The sequence below is a fragment of the Anabrus simplex genome, chromosome 9 (genome assembly GCF_040414725.1).
Source record: "Anabrus simplex isolate iqAnaSimp1 chromosome 9, ASM4041472v1, whole genome shotgun sequence".
NCBI lineage: Eukaryota > Metazoa > Arthropoda > Insecta > Orthoptera > Tettigoniidae > Anabrus > Anabrus simplex.
Window position 1 is genome coordinate 3,075,702 of NC_090273.1, and position 26,387 is coordinate 3,102,088.

Sequence of the window (26,387 nt, forward strand, 5' to 3'; positions counted from 1 at the left end):
CATTGATAAAATAACTACAAAATACACTGAAACTCAAGTAAAATGAGCAACTGAAAGAATATTAAAAAGCTACAATTTAACTCAAAGTTAAGCAACTCACAGAAATGCACTGTAGGCATACTGGACTGAAAGTGTACATTCCAGAAAATGTGTTGTGTCATGATGTGGAGAAGTTGTGAATTTAAATTATGCTGTAAAATATTAAAGATACATTTGAATTCAAAGTCTAAATTTCTGTAATGGGATCAACATTGTTCTTCAAATGAGGAATTATCCATATTTTGAATTAAACAATTTAAATAACGTACAAGAGCATACCTCTTGTTTCCGGGAACAAAAAATTCTTTGAATTAACCTATTTTGAATTATCGAGGTTCTACTGTATTGCGAAGACAGCAGTAGAAATGAGCCGCGAGAGAAACAATGGCTCACTGCTCCGAAGGAGGACATGTCCTTGGTTGGCGTAACTCAAAACAGCGCCAAGGATCAGGCAATGTGGAGAGCAAAGTGCAGTGAATAAGGTTACTCTTAATTTTATGCTATTTATTTACTTGAGTCAGAAGCTATACAAATTTTAACATGACAGATTTATGTAAAATAATGGAATAATGGAACAATTGATAAATTCCATCATAAAGCGAAGAAAAATTATCTTTGCCCAGAATCAGGCAACAACAACTGTATTTTCTTCAGCCTGTTAATAGACAACTATTATTTGCCATAGCAATGTTTAAAATACACAAATGGATAACGTGGAACATTAATATCGTCGTTGTGCATGCTGAAAGCACTGTTGACGATGTTGAAGAAATTCTGATTCGGCATTTGTCATTAACGATGAGGATTCATTGATATAACTCGGACGATGTTGAACCTTAGATCACAGAACCCTGCTGGCTAAAGTTCTAAGCTGAAATATTTCAAATAACGGATTTTGCTGGCAAAGAGATGATCTTCTAAATAGGTTCATTTTTCACATTCTGAAATGCTGTGACGATGGAAGAGTATGTTCGTGCACTGTGTGGCTGTTGATCCTCATGTATTCTATGTTAAAATAGCATGCAACACACTTGCAGAAACAGTGGAGCCCTGTATGTTACAATGTACTATTGTTGTTGCTTTCAGGTGACCTCTTCATCCCAGAGACTCCATCAGATAATATGTTTAAGAAGCCAGGAGATAGATTGTGCATCTTGGAGTCTCCATCAGATGATTCTATCATCGAATGTTCACAGCCTGCAAGGGAAGAGAGATCTCAGCCAAGTAACGGTGTGCGGAAACATATAATATTTGGTGAAGTCAAGGATGAGACTGCTCTGGAGAGTATTTGTGAGGCAGCAACCCAACTCGAGTTTGAGGAAGTGAAGCCTGAGTCGGACATATGTGAAGCACCAACTCAGTGTTTTGAGGCTATAGACATATGCAATGCCCCGACACAATGTATTGATATTGTAGAGTCTGATTCCAGTGGCAAGTTGAAGAAAGAGGCATCAAAATCAGGGGCAGTAAATGCACAGTGTCTTGACACAGCGGTAGCTGGAGGCTGTAAGAATGTTGGTGAGAGAGAAGATAAGCAGATGACTCTAACTGAAGAGAAGTCAGATAGCGATACTGATCCTGAAGAAGTATTTGGTGGTCATGGTGAGAAGAAGAGCGACAGTGATGCTGACACTAGTATGACAGACATCTTTAATGCTCCTACACAGTTGGTGGAAGGTGAATACGGCGATCAGAATAAAAAGGAAGAACAAACTTCACATGAGACTGTAAATCCTATTTCGAAAGCGTGTTTACCTCAGAACAATAACGAACAGTTGGATATCTCCTCGACAGAATATAATGTTGTTAAGCCAAAAGTTGCAGATTCACCAAAGAAATTTGATGACTTTGATGAACTCTTTGATGCTCCAACTCAGAAGATTAATCATACAGATGCGCAGGAAGAAGATGATGGGAAACATAAGACAGTTAATTCCATAACTGATCCAGAACAAGCGCCTACACAGATAATCTCAAATGAATCTGTGCAATTTGATTTTGTTAAGCCTGAATCTAGAAAGCGTACAGAAGCAGAGAAGGTAACAGAAAATACTCTAAGTGCTGATTGCAATCAGAATGGGGAACTTCCTGCCATAGTAAAAAATAAGGCAGAGCTTGAGCATTCAGTAGCACAAAGCGGTAAGAATGAGCTGGATACAAAAAATGTTGAGGAGAACTATGAGGATGATCTCTTTGATGCTCCTACACAGTTAATAAATGAAGACTACTTACTTGGGGAAAACCAGATGAGACCTTCGAAGAAAACAGAAAATGTTGATTCAGATACGAAGACATTAAAAGATGATGAAGCATCTACCAAGCCAGACTATGACAAGGTCAAGATGCAAGTCTGCTGCAGTAATTTGGCTGATAGTTCAACAAACCAGAAATATAATTTTAAATTTGTTAAACCAGTAGATCCTACAAATGAGGAGATGAAAGCATCTGCTGAACCAGATGGTATCAATGATCTCTTTGATGCTCCTACACAGTTGATAGATGACAGCTGCTTACTTTCAAATATTAAGAAAAAACAGATCTGCCCTCTGGAGAAAGTAGAGAATGTTGATCCTGATATGAAAACTTCAGATGATGCAGCTTGTGCCAAGCTGAACTTCGAAACTAATGGCAAGCCTGTGGCAGAAATCTGCATCTCTGATGAGAGTGCACCAAAGCAGAAAGATAATTTTGAACTTGGCAAATCAGTAGATTGTGTGAAAGAGGAGCTGAAAGCACCAGCTGAAACAGACACTAAATGTGATCTCTTTGATGCACCTACACAGTTGATTGACGACAGGTGCTTACTTGCGGGAAAACAAATCAGCCCTTCTGAGAAAAGAGAAAATGTTGATTCTGTTATAGGAAATTCAGATGAAAACACATTAAGAGATGATGCAACATTTTCCAAGCTGGACATTAAAATGAAAGACAATGCTATGACAGAATTCTCCATCAGTGATAAGAATGCACCAACACAGGAAGAAAATGTTGAATTTGCCAAACCAGTAGATTCCATGAGTGAGGAGATAAAAGTTGAACCTGACAGTGACAGTGATCTTTATGATGCTCCCAAACAAATATTACGTTCTGAACCACAGCGCAATTTCAATACTTCTCCAGTAATAAATGAGGATGGTGATACTGATATTTCGGATGTACAGACTCAGATATTGCCTTCTGGACTGGGCCTTAGTAAGGCTAAAGGTGATAGCTCTGTAGAAAATGCCAGTACCTCAGAGAAAGTAGATAATGAGGATGGTGATACTGATATTTCGGATGTACAGACTCAGATATTGCCTTCTGGACTGGGCCTTAGTAAGGCTAAAGGTGATAGCTCTGTAGAAAATGCCAGTACCTCAGAGAAAGTAGATAATGAGGATAGTGATACTGATAATTCAGATGTACAGACTCAGATATTGCCTTCTGGACTGGGTCTTATTAAGGTTAAAGATGATAGCTCTGTAGAAAATGCCAGTACCTCAGAGAAAATAGGTAATGAGGATGGTTGTACTGATATTTCGGATGTACAAACACAGATATTGCCTTCTGGATTGGGTCTTAGTAAGGCTAAAGATGATAGCTCTGTACAAAATGCCAGTACCTCAGAGAAAGTAGATAAAGAGGATGGTGATACTGATATTTCAGATGTACAGACACAGATATTGCCTTCTGGACTGGGTCGGAGTAAGGTTAAAGATGATAGCTCTGTAGAAAATGCCAGTACCTCAGAGAAAGTAGATAAAGAGGATGGTGATACTGATATTTCGGATGTACAAACACAGATATTGCCTTCTGGACTGGGTCGGAGTAAGGCTAAAGATGATAGCTCTGTAGAAAATGCCAGTACCTCAGAGCAAGTAGATAAAGAGGATGGTGATACTGATATTTCGGATGTACAGACACAGATATTGCCTTCTGGACTGGGTCGGAGTAAGGTTAAAGATGATAGCTCTGTAGAAAATGCCAGTACCTCAGAGCAAGTAGATAAAGAGGATGGTGATACTGATATTTTGGATGTACAAACACAGATATTGCCTTCTGGACTGGGTCGGAGTAAGGCTAAAGATGATAGCTCTGTAGAAAATGCCAGTACCTCAGAGAAAGTAGATAAAGAGGATGGTGATACTGATATTTCGGATGTACAAACACAGATATTGCCTTCTGGACTGGGTCGGAGTACGGTTAACGATAATAGTTCTGTAGAAAATGCCAGTACCTCAGAGAAAACAGGTAATGAGGAATGTGATACTGGTGTTTTGGATGTACAGACGCAGATGTTACCTTCTGAATGGGGTCATAGTAAAGCTATAGGTAATGGCGCCTCAGAGAAAGATGGAGAGACTACTAAGTCTCTTGGAGATGAACTGAACAACTCTGAGGATATTGAATCTATACCAGTGTTGCCTTCAGAAATAGGTCCTTGTAAGGCTAAAGAAAATGATGAGGTTCCAAGTCAGTTAATAAAGACCACAATGTCTGTTAGAGGTGAAGTAGTCGATGATGATGATGATTTGTGCGAAGCTCCCTCTCAGACCATTGAGAGAAATGAAAGTAAAACAAGCAGAGTAGCATCTGGGATTCCTGCAAAGCCAGGTAAGGATGATAGTGATAAATTGCTTAGGAAAGGAAGTGGAATAGAACCAGAGAAATTGAATGAAAATGCTGAATGTGAGGAAAGTGATATGAAGGATATAGACAAGCCTGCTGCTAATGGTGATGATGTAGAGATACCATCAAGAATGAAAGGTGACTTCAATGAGAACTTACATTCTACAGATATCTGTATAGATATCTTTCATGAACAAAAGAAAGCTGCTCCTCTAAAGAAATCCCAAGCACGTGTATACACGAACCGAGCCAAGCAGAGGAATGAAGATGAAGATGAAGAGCCTGATAGTGGTGACGACACAGGGACATCCAGTCCAGTCTTAAAGCAGAATCATGTCAGAAAGAGATCTAATAATGTTCCTTCACCTCCTGAGGAAGAATCGGACCTACAAGAAGGAATTGCAAGTCCTGTCATACAAAAACACAGTCACTTGAAAAGGAAAGGTCTTGCTACATATTCAAACAGGAACAAACGTTTGAAAGTGGAAAGTGATTCTACTCTGCCACAAATATCTTCTCTTCTTGGGAGTGAAAGAACTAAGCCTGCCAGAACTGAAAGTAGAATTCCTGTGCTCACAAATCCTAGTCCAGAAGGTAGAAGAAAGAAGAGGGAAACCGAGGCTAGTCCTCACAGTACACCCAGGAAAACAAGAACACATAACTCACGCAGTAAAAATATGAAAGAAGATCGTAATTCCTCAAAGCAGAGCAATGTAACTAGGAGATCACCAAAAGTAAAGGACAGCGAGCGTTCTGAAGAAAAGTTGGTTAAAGGTCAGCAAAAACCAGTGACAAGTAAGAGAGGAGTTTCTTTGAAAAAGGATGAGAATAAATCTAAAGTGGATACCACAAAGGTACCTGAGACTAGGAGAAGTTCTAGACGAAATGAGATCAAGATGGATGAACCAAAATTGAAGGAAGAACCAGTTGAAAGGAAAAACATGCCTTCAGATACCGTGAAACATAAGAACAAGGATTTGTCACCAAGTAAAAGTAGGTTGAAGGTTGAAAGCAAAACCCTTTCTAGGCAGGAATCAAATGTGAAAGATAGTACCTCAGATGGTGACATGTCTCCAAGAAAAAGTAGGTTGAAGGCAGAAAGCAAAATGCCTTCTAGGCAGGCATCAAATATGAAAGATAGTGCATCAGATGGTGACATGTCTCCAAGAAAAAGTAGGTTGAAGGCAGAAAGCAAAATGCCTTCTAGGCAGGCATCAAGTATGAAAGATAGTGCATCAGATGGTGACATGTCTCCAAGAAAAAGTAGGTTGAAGGCAGAAAGCAAAATGCCTTCTAGGCAGGCATCAAGTATGAAAGATAGTGCATCAGATGGTGACATGTCTCCAAGAAAAAGTAGGTTGAAGGCAGAAAGCAAAATGCCTTCTAGGCAGGCATCAAGTATGAAAGATAGTGCATCAGATGGTGACATGTCTCCAAGTAAAAGTAGGTTGAAGGCAGAGAGCAAAACGTCTCCTAGGTCGGCGTCAAGTATGAAAGATAGTACAAGAGATAGCGGGCAACAATCTTCTACACGGGCATCAAGTATGAAGGATAGTGGTCAGCAATTACCCAGAACTACTCGCACGAGAGCATCAGGTCCTCCTGCAAAACAAGAACCGGAGAACAAGTACGAAGATTCGTCTGATTCTGGAACGTCCCACTCCACTGCACGACGCACTTCAAATCGCAGGGCAAAGCATGTCGAAGAAGTTAACACAGATTTTGTATACACCTCAACGAGCAGAAATAACAGCCCAAACCTGTCAAAGAAACATAAACGAGAAGATACAGAATCGGAGTCATCCCAGAGTGAGCCCCCCAGGTCTCAGAGTAAGACTACTCCAACTAAACGACCAGTGTCGAGGAGTAACAAGAGAAAACTCAGTGAAAGCGAAGTCATGGCCTTCCCCAAAAGAATAAGAGGGAGCAGTAGATTGGTGAGTATACTGATTGTTTAAGACTTGTTTTTTCAACATGAATACCATGACAAATAGAAGACCAGACCGGACCATACCTTAACTAGAATCTTCAGGCTGGAGTGGATCACAGGCAGGACCTGGAGAACATTTGCCACTTGGACTGGTCTACCATTTAACTCAGCTTTCTATCTGTTCAGACTGAAAGGTAAAATGGGATGCGTGTAGGAAAATAACATTATCTTTAGTAACTTTAGAAGATTTTTTTTTTAAAGTTTCTATTTTACATTCACAATAACACACTGACCGCTAGGATAATGATATTAGTTTGGTGTGGCAGTCAATGACTTAAAGAAAAAGTAACTGTCTGTGGCTACACTGTTGAAAGTAGTAGCATTTGACCATAATTGATCCGTTTCATTGGTTTCAGAAATACAAGCATTTTCACGAGGCTAGGGTTCGAGTGAATGACTGTGGTGCCATCAACAAGCAAAGGGTTCAGTCTCGTTCTTAGACTGTGAAGAATAAATCACAACCCTGAAAAAAAAAAAAGTTTCACTCTCAGTTGTGTTGCCAGAAGTGGATCCTGATTGAAAGAGTTCCAGCATTGCACATCTCTCTTTTTCATAGCTATGGTAGTTAGTTCATGTTTTCATCCAACAGATCTCTTCATCTGTCCTGATGCTCTATTAAATGGCACATCTGTGCAGCTGATCGATTTCTTTCGCCAGCATTTGGTAATTTCATTGAGGCTTCCAGGCTGCGTAAAAGCTTTCCTAAAGGTGTGTCGCAAATTTCTGATGTACAGTCGAAACTGGTTAACACATCCCTCTCTAGCGCGTTTCCCTGGTTATTACGTCATTATTCCAAAATCCCAGTCCATGTCCTATTAAATACACGCTAAAGAAACCTGGATAGTACATTTACGACATTCTTTAGTATTACAAGTAATAAATCTCATTGTAGACCGTATTGGACATCAGATATGAACATTAAAACAAGAATAATAGTTAACACCACCTTTACAATACTTATCTTTCCTATATTTAGGAAATAAACATTACAACAGGCGTTGTAAGATGGGACATGTTTCGCTTAACAGTAGTAAGCATCATCAGCCGAAAATAAATCTTAGCCTAAAGTTAGGTCAGGGCCCTGAACCTAGTGTCCTTAACATATATGGCACCCTAAGAATCAACATTTATATTTATAAAATGAAAATAGGCTTAAAACTAGTGTGAAAAAACATGGAATGTTAGAACATGGCTAAGGGAAAAAACACAATCGAGTTGAAACAGAGGATAAGAACAGAAAGTAGGCTATAATACAGAGCTGGTAGTGAAATAATTAAAATCATTAGGATATCATTGTTACCAGTCAGTCAATCAGAATGTTCAAACATAAAAACAAGCGTGAAAATATATAAGTGTGTTCATCATGGCTAAGTTAGAAAAAACACGTAATCGTGTTGCCAGAGGTAAAAACATAAGGTACAACATAGAGTTGGCAGTGTAGTGTCAAACTCATGGCTGCCAGTCAGTTAATAAGAATGTTCATATATAACAAAACATAATGGTTATATTCTTTGAAGTGAAGAAATAATTAAATCCTACTCTTGTATAGATACGTGAGAACGGGCGAGAGAAATCATATGTTGTAGCAGACATGGAGTAGTAACACTTCAAACAGGATTGATTACGCCTGAAGCCGCTTCATTTTTGCTGGGAGTTCAAGACCAAAACGGAAAAAATAAGATGCCAAGTGCGTGGACTGAAATCTGAAAATGGAAAAAGGAAAAAGATGTACTGGGGCCTTGAAAATAGGGTGTTCAGAATGGGAGATTAAGATCGCTTACCTCTTATGTTGGATGAGCGTTGAGCGGAGACATTAGCCGTTCAAGGGGGTCTGTTAAATTTATGCCAGTTGCTGCGTGTGTTGTATCTGTGTGCTTGCCTAGGCAAAGAGTAAGTTGGGACGGGAGGGGTAGGCGCAACAATGAGAGTGCTGGAAGCTAGGCGGCGGAGCTGTATTATGGGGAGGGGGTAAGGTGGAATCTGTTATGACGACTGGAGGGGTATTTAAAGGTTTATAATTGAAGATTTTTGTGAAATTGTTATGATTTATATTAAGATTAGTGAGTAAATTGGGGACTTGTTCAATTAATGGGCTGTTGTTCTCAGGGACATCATTCAAATTATTATTATTATTATTAAAATGTTGATCCAAGAAAATGTATGTATATTCCAATTCAGTCATTAAGCTGCTTTTATTTACATATTTTATAATGTGGAGGTCCTGTTCAGTTGTAGAATAATTGTGGTCAGAATCCCTCATGTGGTTGCTCATGGCAGAGTACTTTTTATGCTTTAAGGCATTATAATGTTCCAAGTATCTAGTTCTAAAACTGCGGCCAGTTTGTCCGATATAAGAAAATTCACACTGGGGGCATTTGAGTCTGTAAATACCAGAGTTTGAAAATTTGTCTTGAGAAGTATTTACCAAGTTGGAATTAAAGAATATATTCCGATTAGTGTTGCGAGTTCGGTAGGCAATTCTGATGTTATGCTTCTTAAATGGGTTAGTAATGCTGTGTATGGCAGGGTTAGTGAAGGTGAAAGTGGCAGTGTTTATTATTTAGGGCTTATCTGGAATTAAATTTGTAGTATTTTTTGATCTTATTTTACCAATAATCTTATCGATCAGGTTAGGTTTATAGCCGTTAAGTTGTGCAAGTTCTTTTATATATTCAAACTCTTTTTTTCGGTTAGTAGGGGATAGTGGAATATTTAATGCTCGATGAACTAAACTATAGAAAGTTGCTTGTTTATGAGATTGAGGGTGTAACGACTCATTCTTTATTGTCAAAGGAGCAGCGGAGGGCTTTCTGTAAATTTGGAAAATAAAATTATCACTGGCTCTGGTCAAGGTTAAGTCCAGGAAGTTTAAAGACCTGTTGACTTCGTCTTCCTTAGTGAACCTGATATTGTGGTCAAGGTCATTAAGGGTCTTTATCACTGTTATTGCGATGTGTGTCAATGATGGCAAATGTGTCATCGATGTATCTTAGCCAAAGCTGTAGACCATTGATTTTATTGATTATCTTCTTAGTCTCGAGGTGATCCATAAAAATGTTAGCAAGGATTCCAGATATCGGGTCGCCCACCGCTAGTCCCTTCTGTTGGTAAATTTTGTTATTGAATGTAAAGAAGTTATTGTTTACTACGAATTTTAGCAAGTTGATCAGTTCATCTATTTCACATTTGCTTATAGTGTTATGTTTTAAGCCTATTTTCATTTTATAAATATAAATGTTGATTCTTAGGGTGCCATATATGTTAAGGACACTAGGTTCAGGGCCCTGACCTAACTTTAGGCTAAGATTTATTTTCGGCTGATGATGCTTACTAGTGTTAAGCGAAACATGTCCCATCTTACAACGCCTGTTGTAATGTTTATTTCCTAAATATAGGAAAGATAAGTATTGGAAAGGTGGTGTTAACTATTATTCTTGTTTTAATGTTCATATTCTTTAGTATGTTTGTAATTTCCACCAGAGAAATTTAAATCAGCGTTCCTGGCCACATTGTGCACACGATGCACCAGCAACAACTACCGTGGGTGAGGATTTGGTAGAGAACTTAATTACACATCCCTAGCATGTCGGCCTACACTTGCAGGAACATCAGTCGTAAGCCAGTCTTTAATGTGGACGTGTGTTTGTTTGGATCATGCAACAGTAGCTCATGTGACGTGTTGGTGCTTAATTTTACACTCGTAAATGCATTGTGTAACAACGTATGTAAATTAGGCCTGCTGTACTTACACATAGTTGTTTGCAGGACATTCAGTTATGGAGAAGAAGAAAGCTAGACAGTTTACAAATTATGAAAAATCAAAGTTTATTGAGAAAGCGGATGCTAATCCATACATGAAAAGTCTGCACATCGCCCAGATGTTGGATATTCCTACAATAAGCGACATGTGTGTGTGTATAGTTCGTGTTTCTAAGGCCGGTATTCATAGTCAGCGACTTATTTCTCTAATAAGAACGACTTAACAAAGCTGTACTTAGATTCACAATGAAGTATTTATTTATTTTCCACCTAGTCGATACAATGATTTTTATTTTTATTGTCAATCTTATGTTAATTTCAAGGACACTTCCTCTAAAGCATTACTTTGTCAATTTTATATTTTTCATCTAAACTGTGTTATGTGGCTGAAGATGTTGATAATATACGAAACATGTACCACTTTTGACCAATAAAAATTGCCTTAGGCAATCATTGTATCGACTAGGTGGAAAATAAATAAATACTTCATTGTGAATCTATTGAAGTGCGATACGGACCATGAAGCTGATTTTATGTAAAGCTGTACTTATTCGTGAAGTCGACTTAAACGTTTCTCGTATTCATAGTCCTTGGTCAAGTTCTACTTTATTAAGCTGGACTTGATAAAGCGTTACTTATTATGCAGACGCTCTGCACAATTAAGTTGAACTTTATAGTATGAGAAATAGTACAGCCATCATCACAACAATTGAATATGCGAGTCATCCTTCAGACACGGCCAACTAGATCCACGCTGCGCTCCTTATTCCGAGTTTATTTGTTTATTTATTTGTCTTTTACCTGTTCCTCAGCGGCTCAAATTGTAGTTACTTTTTCTTAAATGGATATGAAAAGCAGTCGCAACCATTTTACTTCCGTTGAAAAGGAGGCTTTCAAGGATATTTTCTTGAAACATTCTCAAATCATAACAATCTAATATAAGCAAGTCGGTCTATAAATATATATAAAGATACAAAAATGAAAATAGACGTGAATTAAACAGGCAGTTCCAGGCATCTCAGAAACTTACAACTTACTAGAAAAATCGAAAATTCTCAAAATTCCCTGAGGGCTTCAAATTTTGGGCTCAGCATAAGAACGCACTTATATGTATTTACCCAAAAGCAATAACGTATAGGTTTAGTGGGCTTAAAAAAAACTTTCAGAAAATTCCTCATTTTTATCCCCCTTCCCCCCAAATCAAGCTGGCGGCACAATCTGCCAGACGAGCTAGAAAATTGAAATTTGGCGAAGTTATAGGTTTTAGCATGTAAACGACGGAAAAATTCCAAGAATTTTTAATTTTTCACTTTTTACTCCCGATTTTTTGTCGTATCTCTCTCCCTTATACGTTAGATGTGGCTGTATTTCTCGATTGTACGTACATTTTGTGATTTTTATAGGTATATTTCATAGTGTGACACACTTATAGGAAAGAGAGAGTCATCGAATTTGGCACGCAAACTGACACGGCCAATGCTGGCCACATGCGAGCCAAATTTCATGATTGTAGCTTCCACGTAAGTATGCGAAAAATAATATAAAGTGTTAAAACGTATCCAAATTTCATCCCATTCAAATTTTCTAACTCAATTGAACCCATAAATATGGGAGATACGAGAAAATGTTTGAGGACCAAACATGTAGTACGATAAAAGTGGCGTCTGACGGCTTAAACCGTCTGTCGATATGATGAACCGTTTAGGAGCAGTATATCTAGAAATGAAGGTCTACACTTACAAACGTGCCCATGTTTATCTGTCATTTATATATAAAAGCAAGTCGGTTTGGAGCGATGTAGAAAGTGTGTGTCATTATTATTAATACTTTACAAATTGATAGTGACTGTCAGCAGGAGAGCGTTTCCTGTTGTTATAAATTCTCCCCACATCTACTTTGACTGACAGTAAGAATGGGATCCACCGAGCTCGACAGCTTCAGTCTCTTAAGTGCGGCCAGTATCCAGTATTCGGGAGACAGTGGGCTCGAACCCCACTCTCGGCAGCCCTGAAGATGGTTTTCCGTGGCTTCCCATTTTCACACCAGACAAATGCTGGGGCTGTACTTCAATTAAGGCCGCGGTCGCTTCCTTCCCACTCCTAGCCCTTTCCTATCCCATCGTCGCCGTAAGACCTATCTGTGTCGGTGCGACGTAAAGCAATTTGTAAAAAAAAAAAAAAAAAAAAAAAAGAATGGGGTCCTTCTCCAACTCTTGTATAACTGGCATTAGTAAGAAGGGCCTACCATTTTAATGAATAATTCCCATCTCAGTTTGACTAGCAGATGGCAAGGGAACATGCAATTTTGTTCAAATCCCCCCTACCCGATTGTGTCTGGCAGTAGACAAGGGTGCCCGCCATTATAAACAATTTTATCCATTAAAATGTGACTGGCATTAGGCAAAGTGGCCTGGTATTGTAATCGAAACTCACCAACTCGAGTGTGACTGACAGTAAGCTGACTGGCATTAGAAAGGGGCCTGTCATTATAATGATAACAGCATAACTCAATATTGATTGGCAGTAGGGAAGGTGCCTGCCATTGTAATGAAAGCTCCTCATCTATAATGTGTCTGGAAGTAGGAAAGGGGGCCTGCCATTGTAACGAAAACTCCCCAAATCGATTGTGACCGGCAGTAGACAAGGGGGTCTGCCTTTATAGTGAAACTTTCCAACTCGTTTGTGAATGGCAGTAGGCAAGTGAGCCTGCCGTCATCATCACAACTCCACAACTCGTACGTTACACGGGAAAGAACGTACGGGGTCCTCCCGTGGCCTTTCTTCGATAACGCTAAGAGACATGCTATTTAATAAAATCTCACTCACCGCGTGTACAGTAATTCACGTAGAAATCTGTATACAATGTAAAATACCGTAGCGAAGCACGGGTACATTTACTAGTAGAGAATAAGAAGACGAACGCGGTATCTACTAAGAAAAAGGAAGATGCTTGGTTAAGTATTGCTGAAGAATTCAATTTAAGTATTATTATACCTAGCACTAATTTGGTTATAATTTATTATAGCGAGATGCTGACAATTGCGGGAGGTATGGGCGAATATGAAATGCCATCACAGGAACCTCTTTTTGAATTCCACTTCACTGTAAAATTCAACATTTTGCAAGTATCGCTTTGGAGCACGGATTTCTTCTAACACTTCCTCAAAATCTTCATCCAGTTTATAGGTTAAGATGCGAAATAAGTCAAAGGTCTGCTTGACTTGACGAAGTTCAACTTATTTCATCACATAAGTAACACTTAAATGACTATGAATTCCAATAAGTCCAGCTTCATGAAGTTAGACTTTATGAAGTATATCACTATTAAGTAGGACTTATTTGTGCCGGAATCTGAAAAAAGTCGAGATTTAAGTTCGACTTGAACGTAAGTATTACTTATTGCGACTATGAATACCGGCCTAAGAAACTTTTTCCGTGATATTTTGCTATGTTGGTGTTCTTGAAAGGCCAATTCCAGGCGTCACGTCTTTACATTTGTACATTTCTTTTTAACATGTATATGAAACTTACCATCTAAACAAATTGAAATTTATCCATAATAATGTCTAGATGATACTTACCAACCTCCACAAATTTCATTATAGTAAACCTGATGTATGCGATTTTATAATATTTTAAACATAGCGATCGATGTTTTCATGGTACAGACTTTTAAATTTACATACCTTTATGTTTTTTCTAAATTCTGCAAATTGTGGTAACTTTTATTGGTAATGTCAAGATATTGTTTACAAGAAGCACCAAGGTACATTTTGCTAAGAAACCAAATATGTAAGTTGTGTAATGTCTGCGTAATATAGTTAAAGACGATCGTCGCGTGTTTACTTGACAGCGTCGCAAGATCACACATGCGAATCAATGCTATGGCGACGGCATGAGGGGCTAATAAATCTTAAACTCTGCATCAAATATGATCACTGAATGATAAAATGTATATTTAATATCGCAGTAAGTAATAATAGAGAAGGGGCGTGATGGCGCAGCGGTCAAGCTGCGTGGAACCATCAAGACGGACTGGGTTCGAGTCCCGATTAATGCATGTGTGATTTTTTAGGTGAAAGTCACGTCCGGTGGTTCGGATTTTGCGTAAAAATTGAGGTCCTGTGGCTTATGATACTGAGATTATCGGTCACATAAAACTACAAGCTTCATTCCTCCTAATAATAATAATACTAATAATGATAATAATAATGAACACCAGGAGAACATCGTCACGTGTATAAGGAAAAGGCGCCTGACCTTTTATGGACACTTGGTCCGTCTGGATTCCGAAAGACTCCCCAACAGGATATTCACACTAACAGGAAGAGGCAAGGCTTCTAAGAATAAATGGATCACGTCAGTTAGGTCAGATATGGAACAACTAGGTATCCCACTGGGACAAACTCATGAACAAATACTGTTCCGTCAAGCCATCCGACACGGTGTTTTTCCAACGTCCCTTACAAGTAAGAAGATTACAGGAACTAAGTGGACAGCTGGCTCATAGTCAGCAAATGAAGGAGTATTGGAAGAAGAAGAAAGCAACAACTTTACCGAAGAGTAGATACGAGCCCCGTGATCCGCAGTAGGCCCTAACGACAAAGAAGTAAAGTAAAGTGTTTATATGAATTGTCACGCATTTACTTAACACTAATAACAGTGAATGAAAAATGAATTAAAATATTTAAAAATAACTGAACATTCAACTCTTAAGTAGCCTACAGTTTGAATGAAAGCTTGGTCAGAGGAAGATATAATAAAATGAAAAAAAAAATTTTATTCATTCTGCTTCTGGTATAGACTCATCAAAATACCATTTCCCATTAGTAAAACGAGTCATCGGTAATTTTATTTCGATTTCACTTACATTTAAAAAGCACTCGTCTTTCGTCAGTGGTTCACAAAACAGTTCAGCTTCATCATTGCACTTGTGAAAATTGGTTACAACATAATTACTTTCAGTTATGGTACAGTACAAACATAATATTTTGAATGTTTCTTTCCGCTGTACTTTCCAAGTACTAAGTCACCCACTTCAAAAGCCGTATCACGGGGTGGATTTTTGTCATCTGCTTCGATCTTGTAGTCTGGATGTAGAGAGTGTGTGGTAGTAGTTTCAGAATAATATTTTCTTGCCTGAACTATATATTTTTTGAATGGCTCTACATAATGAATATCATGTGTTCCTGGTAGTGCACAGAAATGTGCTTTGGTCGAAGTCAACAAAAAGAAGACGGACTGAATGCGCGATTCGGGTATTCTTGTTTAAAAACTTTGTATGAATCTTGCACTGTGACGCACATGAATCTCTGTTTTCCAATTTTTGTCCAGAACTGTCCCTTACGGAGGGAGATAAAATCCCTTGCTCGAGGAGATGGCCAACTGATATCATCCAGATTGAGAAATTCAAGAACTTCTTGACTTGGAAGTGAAGACTTTCTGCGCTTTCCAGAGGTAGATGAACTTACACCAAATTTTACACTCGGCGCAGAAACAACTCCCCGTTTCTTCCGCGGACTCGCTGGTAAAGCCGTCTCCGAACGCTTTACAGCTTTCCCCAATGTTTGTTTGCATTTATAACCAGACATTGGCGTACTCTGCTCTGCAATCGATGTTGATGGTTGTGTTGTTGGACTTGTAGAACAGGAAGTAACTGTTGATAAGCCCTGAAGTTTTTCTGAATGTCGTCTTTCTTCTTGCGATACCGTTTACAACGTTCCTTGTGATTAAGCAGCATTATTAAATATCACCTCAGTGCTTTACAAATGAGTGTGGCGCAGAAACTGAATCCTGTGGGCAGCGTGTTGCGGCAGCGGAGAACTTCCCGGTCACCTCGCCTACTCGCAAGAACGCAGTAAATACGCAATGTATTTTACTATCAGCTTCATATTAATCCATTTGAAATTTTGAACGAATGATATAGCAGATTGAAAGGGTGTGCAGTATTGGCTTTGCATACTAAGTTTTATTAAAATTGAGCCACGCACTTTTCGTCTATAGAAATTTTTATGCCGTTTTCGTCATGTTTTTACACAGCCTGCAGTAATAAATTCGTTGCTTTATTACACCTTATATAAACTGTTAATAACATAAATAAGTACTTTACTCTTGCTGTAGATCTTGAGTGCTCAAGAATCTAAGATATCTACACAAAAAAAAAAAAAATTATCTTCACTTAAAAGTGCTACATGAACTTCTATTTTTAATTCTTCAAGAAAAGTGTCATAAGTGTTACAATTGTGTCGACCTCTTGCCATTTTTTGTATCGGCTGATGATGACATGGACATATGTCAAAACCGGTCCCATAACATATTAAACATGTTGCTACATTAATTTGTGCAACAATATTATTGTATTGAATAGGTGGAACATCTTTCTCTTTTTAGCATTGTAATTATTAGTTCAATACGGATCAGTGATGAAGTTTTTAACTTTAAATCGATAGCTGCAGTCGCTTAAGTGCGGCCAGTATCCAGTATTCGGGTGATAGTAGGTTCGAACCCCATTGTCAGCAGCCCTGAAGATGGTTTTCCGTGGTTTCCCATTTTCACACCAGGCAAATGCTGGGGCTGTACCTTAATTAATGCCATGGCCGCTTCCTTCCCACTCCTAGCCCTTTCCTGTCCCATCGTCGCCATAAGACCTACCTGTGTCGGTGCGACGTAAAGCAACTAGCAAAAAAAAAAAATTTTGCCTGTGTTGACATATCAGGTATATTTAACGCCTGACCTGTAGTGTTACTTAAATTGGATTGGTTATGCTGACTCTTATTCACCATTCCCTCCGAATCAACTATTCCTTCCTGAATAACATCTTCCGTAAGATTCTGTCTGTCTTGTAGGGATTGTACCAAAGCTCGAGTACTGTGATCCTGAAGTTTTTTTTTTTTTTTTTTTTTGTTTTTTTGCTAGTTGTTTGTTTTACGTCGCACCGACACAGATAGGTGTTATGGCGACGATGGGATAGGAAAGGGCTAGGAGTGGGAAGGAAGTGGCCGTGGCCTTAATTAAGATACAGCCCCAGCATTTGCCTGGTGTGAAAATGGGAAACCACGGAAAACCATCTTCAGGGCTGCCGACAGTGGGGTTCGAACCTACTATCTCCCGAATACTGAATACTGGCTGCACTTAAGCGACTGCAGCTATCGAGCTTGGTTCCTGAAGTTTAATCATGTTAACTTCCTTCTCTAGCCTCTTTATAATGTGTGCATTTTCTTCGACTTTCAGATTACTAATTTTAATGTCTTCAGCTAAATTGATAATCTGTTCTAAAATATCAGTTTTATCATTTTCTACCCTCATTTTAACATCCACAATTAACTGAGTTAACTCCACGATGTCAGCTTGGTTTCCTCGCACGTCTGTTCTGATTCCATTAATATATGCTTCTATTTGCGTTTGAACTTCTTTAAGGTCCACTGCCAAATCTTATTTAACTTCGGCCATGTCCTTTTTCATGGAATCCATTTCATTCCTTACCGATTCCATTGTAGTTTTAACTATCGTCACATCGCTTTTCCTGTAATTATCCTATTTTATTCTTGCAACTTTGTAGTCAAGTTTCCAACCTTTTCTAGCATTTTCTTCTGGTTCTCTTGACATTCCAAAGCAATGTTGTCGATCCTACATTGTGTTTCCACAATTTTAGCTGTTAATTCATCTCGTCCCTTCTTGGATTCTTCCCGAAGTACTGTCCCTACTATATTTATTCGTTGCTCTAAATGCTCCATAGTTTTCTTACTTTCTTCATTGATTCTTTGCCCTAACTGCTCCAGATTTCTCTTACTTTCTTCATTTATCTGCTCCAAAGTTCTCTTACCTTCTTCATTTATCCTTTGCTCTATTTGCCTACTTTCTTCATTTATCTTTTGCTCTAAATGCTCCAAGTTCCTCATATGCTCTTGCAATGCTTTCTTATTATCTTCCAATGCCGGAATAAAATCATTTCGTCCACTCCTGGACTCCTCCTGCATATTCTCTAACATTGCTTGCAATGCCTCTATATCCATGATTACCCTATCTCTTGCTAATTGACCTACGCTAACAGATGTCAAGGTTTCGAGTCCACCACATATAATTGCACTATTGGTTTAAAGTATCAGTTATGTATCTAAACCAGATCTTTCACCATCGCAATCCTCAAAATCGATCAAATACTAAAATAATTGCCAAAATATGCGATATTTGTTAGGGTCCTACCTACACGGGATGACACGGTCACAAAATATATAAATTCATGCCAGAATATGCCACATAATGCCACAGTTAAATGAAATCCAATTAGACCATCTTAAATCAGGCTTATCTAATGTCCTATGCATGGGAAAGCTATGATCGAGCCCCACACTTGGAAAGCCATTAATGGACCCGTTAATCTAGTCAACAGCCGGAGAACACTGAGACACCTCAGGCGTGCTCAGTTTGCAAATAGGATGCCTAAGTAACAAAACAAAGAATGTGGCATGCATAGGGAAATTATTGATATTGTGGCATGTAATAAAGAAAATACAGAGTAAAATTCACATATGGCATGGTTTATTGACATAAAGAGTCTCAGATTGTCATCCTTTAATAACTATGATTGTGGAAATGATCACTAATAAAAATTAAAATGCTGCTCTTGACGTACAAACAAAATAAGTCAAATGGGTTGGTACATGAATCTTCGCCCTATCTTGCCCTAACAAATCAAAGTTACGGATTGATTTCGATAATGTTATTAATGTAAACAGTTTTCATTTAACTAACTGAAAGATCTGGGTTCTGATAATCCAATCCAAAATATTAGAAAAGAAAAAGAAAAATTAAATTTGGTATGATAATTATATCAAATTCTCAATTATTTACCCAAAGTTTAAATTTATTGTTACATAACTTGATGTAATAATTTCCCCTTAACTTAATCGGCACAACAAAATAATTATCTGTTCAGTTACCAGTTCCTTACTGGATTAGCCGAATTAAACGAATAAATTAAAGTCTGGAAATATCATTTAAATCATTTCAAATGGTCTGCCTAACACAAAATCTAACTCCAGAAATGCCACATCATAATTCTTGGATGCAAATATAAAAGAAAGTAACATTGCCCACATGGCAACATAACATCTGAGACAATAAAATACAAGATGAACTCAAACTTCGATAACCATGATTATAATACTACGTTACCATAAGATCTACAAAATGTATTACAATATTTACACATTTGGCAACACGGAAGATGATCATAACGTCCGAATACTGTTGAATATTCCTAGCATTGTTAAATGTACCTCAAGGTCTCTAATATTCAGGTAAATGAAATGGCGTATGGCTTTTAGTGCCGGGAGTGTCCGAGGACAAGTTCGGCTCGCCAGGTGCAGGTCTTTCGATTTGACACCCGTAGGCGACCTGCGCATCGTGATGAGGATGAAATGATGATGAAGTTAACAGTAGAGACCCGGATGAAAGTCCTTGAACATTCGGGAAAGTTCTCGAAGACTGTTCCAGAACCACTGTGAGTCAACGCAAATATTAAAGTTACAAATTACGGAAAATTTGGGATATAACCTAATTAGACACAATTCACCAAAGACGTAGTCAAAATCAAATATACGCAGACTCTAATTATCCAAAATCATGCAAATATTCAAAATATGACAATACCTAACTCTCATTTGCATCAACAATCATCTCCTGTAACCATGGCGTGACTTTCTTTCCAGACCTTGTCTTTTTCTAAAGGATTTTCATAAAATTTAAGCCACGAATATGGTGGCCATGCGGTGATGGTCTTTACATACGACAGGCGGTCTCACAAGGCTTCAGATTTCTTCTACCAAATCAGCTAAATTTTTAAAGAAATTTTCCACAACTCTATGTTTACATAGATTTAGTACCGATCCATTTCCGATGCCATAATTTTGAACTCCCCAGTCAACACACTGAAACTGCCAGATTCTAACAATGCTTGCAACATTTTTCAAGTAAGATTTAACTTGGCTGAATGATTGTTTGCAAGATCTTTTAAGCTACCTCTTTAATATATGTAATTTTTTCTCCTATGTTTTCTCAATAGTTTAAAAATGGAACTTCCGTTTCAAATACGGACAGCAACAATGGACATTGATTCCGTACGAGACGTTATGGCAGGCTTGTCAATTTCAAATTAATTTTATTTTAACATTGAAGACAAAAGTTTTTGCAAGTAATGAAGTCAATTTGTGTAATTAATGGGTGGTATGAATAAAACGTGAGTACTTACTCAAATTATATACTCATGAGCATGAGCATTTAGTAGGAGTATATTCTCAGCCCAAGTAGTATGTACTCCATTTGGTAAGAATAAAAACGTTCTACTCTGATGGTGTAGATACTCAAGCGAACCGCCATGTGGATCGTTTGAAACCGAGTAGATACTCATGTTGTGTACCATCATCAACTGTTAACATGTTTGGTTCCAATCGCAACATAACCTCAACTGGATCCGGTTTAGTTTGTAGTTTGCACTGATTGTTCGTTCGTCAAGTTTGTCAATATGGAAAGTATTCATCCGATAACATTTGTGAATATATTGCGGGAACATGTGGTACTTTTTAGTAAGTCCCAACTGCCAGCGGTTCTGAAAGAAAAATCCGAATCGTTGGAGGCAATTCAAACGAAATTGATGGCCATGTGCGGCAAGAGAGTTAGATCGGCATCATAACGAAAAGGATAAACAATATGAAAATGAGGGTGAAGCAAGAGTGCGATGTAAACCAAACGGGGAATAAAAGGATAGTGCTGAAGGACTGGGAGAATATATCCACAAGCTGTTGGATGTGGATACTAATCCAACATTGACACGAATTCCAGGTATGTTCCAAAAGTATATTCACGATTATTTTCTTGAACAGATTTATAGAGGTTTTAGAAAGTACACTACAAACTTTAAGGTTAAGATATTTCTATTTATTGCTTTATAAGACCAAATAGCACCTAGGCCTTTGGTTCAGAGTAACCGAGTTTGAATCCTGGGCCTGGGACTTTAGCTCCGTTTAATTCAATTGTCCGTAGAAAACTGAATTAGTGAATTAAAACATTTTTCTTTTTTTTTTTTTCGTAGGAGCAACTGCGGTTGGAGTAGGGCTTCCTGGAGTTCAGCCAGAACACATTTCTCCACCTGTAGTGGAATTTGTAGTATTGGAAGAGGGAGCCAGAACACATTCCTCCACCTGTAGTGGAATTTGTAGTATTGGAAGAGGGAGGAGAAGGAGGGAGTCCTGTAGAAATTGTGAACTTTTCAAATGACCCCTTAACGAAAAAGAAGTGTTTTGGACGACTACGAAAATGACGAAACCAGAACTCTAAATAATACAGACCTGCAGCGCTTGGCGCTGTTAAAGCAGAAAGAGTGTTGGGAACTCTCAGAAAAAAGTTAAAATCAGAAATGAAAGAACGATAGTCAAGTATATTTCAAAAAATAAATTGTTTTGCATACATTTTTGAGCCATGTTCTTGAAATCTTTCTCCCAAAAACAAGAAATGACTATATAGTCATGTTTGAGGCAACTATCAGCCATACTCAAAACAAAGTGAGTATATACTCATCAGTTTGAGAAGGTACTCTCTTTTATTCATATCACACATGAGAATCTACTCTCATACTCTTAGGAAGGTGAGTATATACTCCACCACCTCCGTAAAATGAGTATATACTCAACTAGTGAGTACATTCTGAAGAACTTTATTCTTATGAAGTGGAGTATATTCTCTGAAAAGTTGAGTACATACTATATTCTCATTTTTATTCATACCACCCAATGTATTATATTTATATCTTTTTGCATTTACCAAATAGTCTTTAAAAGACATTGAGTTCTTCCATTTTTACATTTTTTCAGTTTCTGATTTGAGTCTTGTGATCTACCACATGATTTTATGGCTGATGAAGTCTCATATAGAAACGAAACATGTCCCTAAATGTTTTAAATATGTTTTTAATTAAATAGTTCACTTGTAAAGTGACGTGTATTGATTGGGTGGACCAAAACCTAACTTTGTTTCTTAGTTTCAAGCTCAGCCTGCCGAAGATTCGAAGAAAAATAATCAAGGATCTCAAATTGAAGCCGCATGCATGACCGGTATCACTTTCCGTTTTCACGTATAGAACAAAAACACACAAAATTAATGAAATGTGAACCAAAATAGATATACATATACTGTATATATATATATATATATATGCAGAGATGCCAGCTATTACGATTCAATCGTAATAATTACGAATTACCCATCGTAATTACGCCTTTACGAATCACATACTACAAATTTCTATTTTTTGTTGATTTTTAAACCTAAGTGTATGAAGTGTTGAAAAAGATACACAAGTAATGCCATTACAGCTTGAATTCTCAGAATATTATTTCCGGATTTCTCAGTAATCATTTATACCCCTTTCCTGTCCCTCGATTAAGAATATTTCGAGTTTTCACGCACCGACCGCAGTGTGTGCTTCCAGTACCGGAAATATAGGCACCTGTGAACTGGTATATCTTGCGGAGTGGTTGTTTTTGTTCCTCACATGATCAGACTTCCATGCAAGTATGCGAGTTCTTTTGTCGTTGTTTTGGCGGCAAAGTGGTGACAAACTCCGTTTAATTGTGAATACTGTGTGCGTGACTGTTGAAGAAGTATTTATTGCTATTTAAGTTGCCAAATTTACATATATTGCTCTTCTGGGATATATGGTAATCGTGTGTTACTAAATGCGAAAGGTTTGAAATAATGAAGCGATTTCTTGTGCAGGAAAATACGTGTGATTACGTTACCATGACTAGTGACGCTATTAATAAACCAAAAATAGTTCAAAAATTTAGGGAGGAATACTCGAAAGAATGGCCCTGTTTACTGTGTTCCTCAAAATCTAATTCACACGTGTTTTGTAGTGTGTGTAGCCGCAATTTTTCAGATGCGCATGATGAGGAAGAACAAGACTGGATCCCGCACTAATATGAACTCCAAACTGTTGTAAGATCTCTAAAAAAAGAAAAAAATCTACAACCTCCCTCCTCCCCCCCCCCCCCCCCCCCCCTGCTTTAGCGGATGCATTACGAATTGCCTTTCTTGAAAGTTGGCATCTCTGTATATGGCTCACAATCGAGCGAAATACATAAAAGCTTGCAGAACAGAAAATCAAAACTAGCTCAGAATAACTATGACAGACCCTAAAATGTAATAAATAACTTATATATTGAAGAGCATATACCGTAGGCTTTATATAATAATCAATATTGACTGAAGGCAGGGAGTCCAGTAGGGCGGACAGTAATTCCACACAAAATACCATTTAAATTTGTACATTTTCACGCCACGCTCCAACGTCTCAATCCTTACCACACCAGACATTGTTGCTTCTTTAAGAGAGGGCAAAAGAATTATCAATCGAGAGAGAGAAATGCTTTGACAATTTCAGAGAGTGCCATCTGTGAAAGAGAAGTGAATATTATGTCACATTAGGGAACAGTGTACAGACTGGTTGTTATAGACATTGCCAAAGAATGCGATAATAGAATGGTGCGACCCAAGGAGACTTTGGTGTGGCACACTATCCACTTCATGTCCATATCGATATGCCAATCTAAGAATCAAACAACTATTTAACCACCTGATCGATACCAAAGGTAAATAAAGGTATCAATTACGTGGTTTAATAATTCTCTGATTCTTAGATACCTCTCCAAATTTAAAGACGACCACAGAATGGGTTCAAGAGACCAGAAAAGACACAGAAGTTGGGATTTGCACAAATTAGATGTGAATTTGAGCATTGTTTCAAACTAAAGTTGATACATTCAGGGGGTCCGAGCAACAACATGCAAAGGAGGAACCTCAGTGAATGGATGAGAAAACGAGTTATTCCTCGTGGTCTCAAGAATTAAAATGAACCACATCCCATACATGATGGCGAACTCCCTTCTTTAATGTTCCCTTGTTAATGGTCACTAGCATACAAGTTTTTTCAAGGCTTGTATTGCATAAATTACCATTAAGCCCATTCAAGTTTTAAAGGCTACGTTGTACTAAAAAAAAAAAAAAGTTTCAAATGCGAGTATTGATTCTCAGAATTTCTCAAAAGCATTATTGATTATACAGTCAAACCTTGATTCATCGTTTTTGGCGGCATCAAGGAAAAGGCAAAACAAGCTATAGATGTGAGAAAACAATGATTTAGGACATACCAGTTATAAAGCATTTTTAAACATATTACTTAAAACAACACAGTATGAAGAACTGAATTGAAATTGGCACGTGGTCCTTAGCAGGCCTCATCGGAAAGAAGAAGAAAGTACATATAATTTTAGATACATTTAACACATTCATGCTCACCATCTGAGTGGGCTATTTAAGTGGCTGGCCCAGCTATTCCAGCTGTTTGTGGCAGCAAACAACAACATATTATTTTCACAATAAATTCTAAACTAAACAAGATATGGAAACAAAATTTTGCACTTACCTATAGAAGTCCTCTAGTATCTCTGGAGGGTATGGTAGCTAATGTCACACTTTCCTGGGTGAATGGGAACACCACACTTTCCACGAAAATAGTGTGGATCACTATAATAATTTTATTTTTGAAGCACACTTTGAACTTTTTGTGGGGAACTGTACTTTATTTGACGGTGGAAAACTTCAAGAGAATATGCTCCTTTCTCTTCCCATCTAACCGAAATGGTGGATCCTTGGCCACTGCCCTTTTTGGTGGGAAAATTGCAGGACGTGGGCTTGGAACTGATTAAGTAGAGAGTGCCGAGATATCAGAGAGAGGTGACTGTACTTGTATGTCGGGTTTACTTTTTTTTTTTTTTTTTTCTGGAGCAAATTCCTAACTACTGTCTGCATGAAATTCAGGAATGTTATTGTTCTTTGAGGATTTCTGTTCTGAAAGAGTCAAAATGCATTAAAAAGTGAGAAGTAGAGTAAATAAAAGAAAACCTTTTTTGGCTACTTTACTGTTTTCCACATGAGTTTAATATTGCTCAAACACTTGGTGGTATCCTATTTAATATTGTTATAAATTTGGCAATATTTTCATTAAGATCTCTTACTCAGAACCACACTACCTAGGTGATTTCTTTTCTTCATATGCACAACTAGACCTTTTAGCACCGTTGTGATAACTGAGGTAAGGAAAGACACCACGAATAAATTCTGTTTTCTCAACCAAGAGACGTGGGGTGCGAGTTTAAGTTGGAGGATTTTCAAAGGCACAAGTCTACAGATATAGAACAGATCTGTGGGTTAGAATTTGTACTGGATGTTTTATACAGTACTGTGCATTGTGTTGCGAGCTGACCTTTTTGCAATAAGAACTTTTCACAGGTTAATGGGAATGCCAGATTAGATGATTCTCAAACACATCAGGCCCATGAACTTTAGCCATGAGGGATCTCTTGCTGGTACTGTGCAGTTAGTGGGATGTAAACCGTAAAGTTTATTGTTACGGGCCTTATTTTTGTGAAAGAAAGTAGTTGGATTTTGGTGTTTGGTGGGTATATCGAAAAATAAATTGTCATACTTATCAATGTTTCTTGTGAAATCTTCCTAAATGTATGGGGTAAATGTTTAGTGATTTTAAAGGGATCTCCTGTAATGCATCCTAGTTCTTAAATCTTATAACAACCAAAAATACAAAGTGTTAAAGAAAAAAGCAACAGTAGCTAATTAAAGATCACTGCCACCTCGAAATGACGTTAGGTGGTTCCGCCCTGTAATATGAATATTGTTACATATCGAATTGCTTGTCTCCAAAGTACAAACCAAGACCATGGAGAAATTATGTCAGCCTACTTAGAGCCTTCGAACATGTCTGTACATAAAAATGAATGGTTTGTAATTGTTTTCTTCCTGACTTGATAACAGTTTGCTAGCAAAATAGGTTTTACCTGATAATTAATGAAATGTTACTCTGCATTTCCTTCCAAATTCTTACAGTTTGCTAGGAAAATATGCCTTACCCAATAAGTCAT

At 37.9% G+C, this 26,387-nt stretch overlaps 1 protein-coding gene across 1 annotated transcript in view; it reads left to right on the forward strand.

Annotated features, from left to right (window-relative positions):
- Positions 1 to 26,387, forward strand: part of LOC137502198 (mediator of DNA damage checkpoint protein 1-like) — a 256,189-nt gene that overhangs the window by 131,053 nt on the left and 98,749 nt on the right. The window contains exon 6 of the mRNA XM_068229239.1: positions 1,126 to 6,584. Within this exon, the coding sequence (XP_068085340.1) occupies positions 1,126 to 6,584 (5,459 nt within the window). The remainder of the gene's footprint in view (positions 1 to 1,125; positions 6,585 to 26,387) is intronic.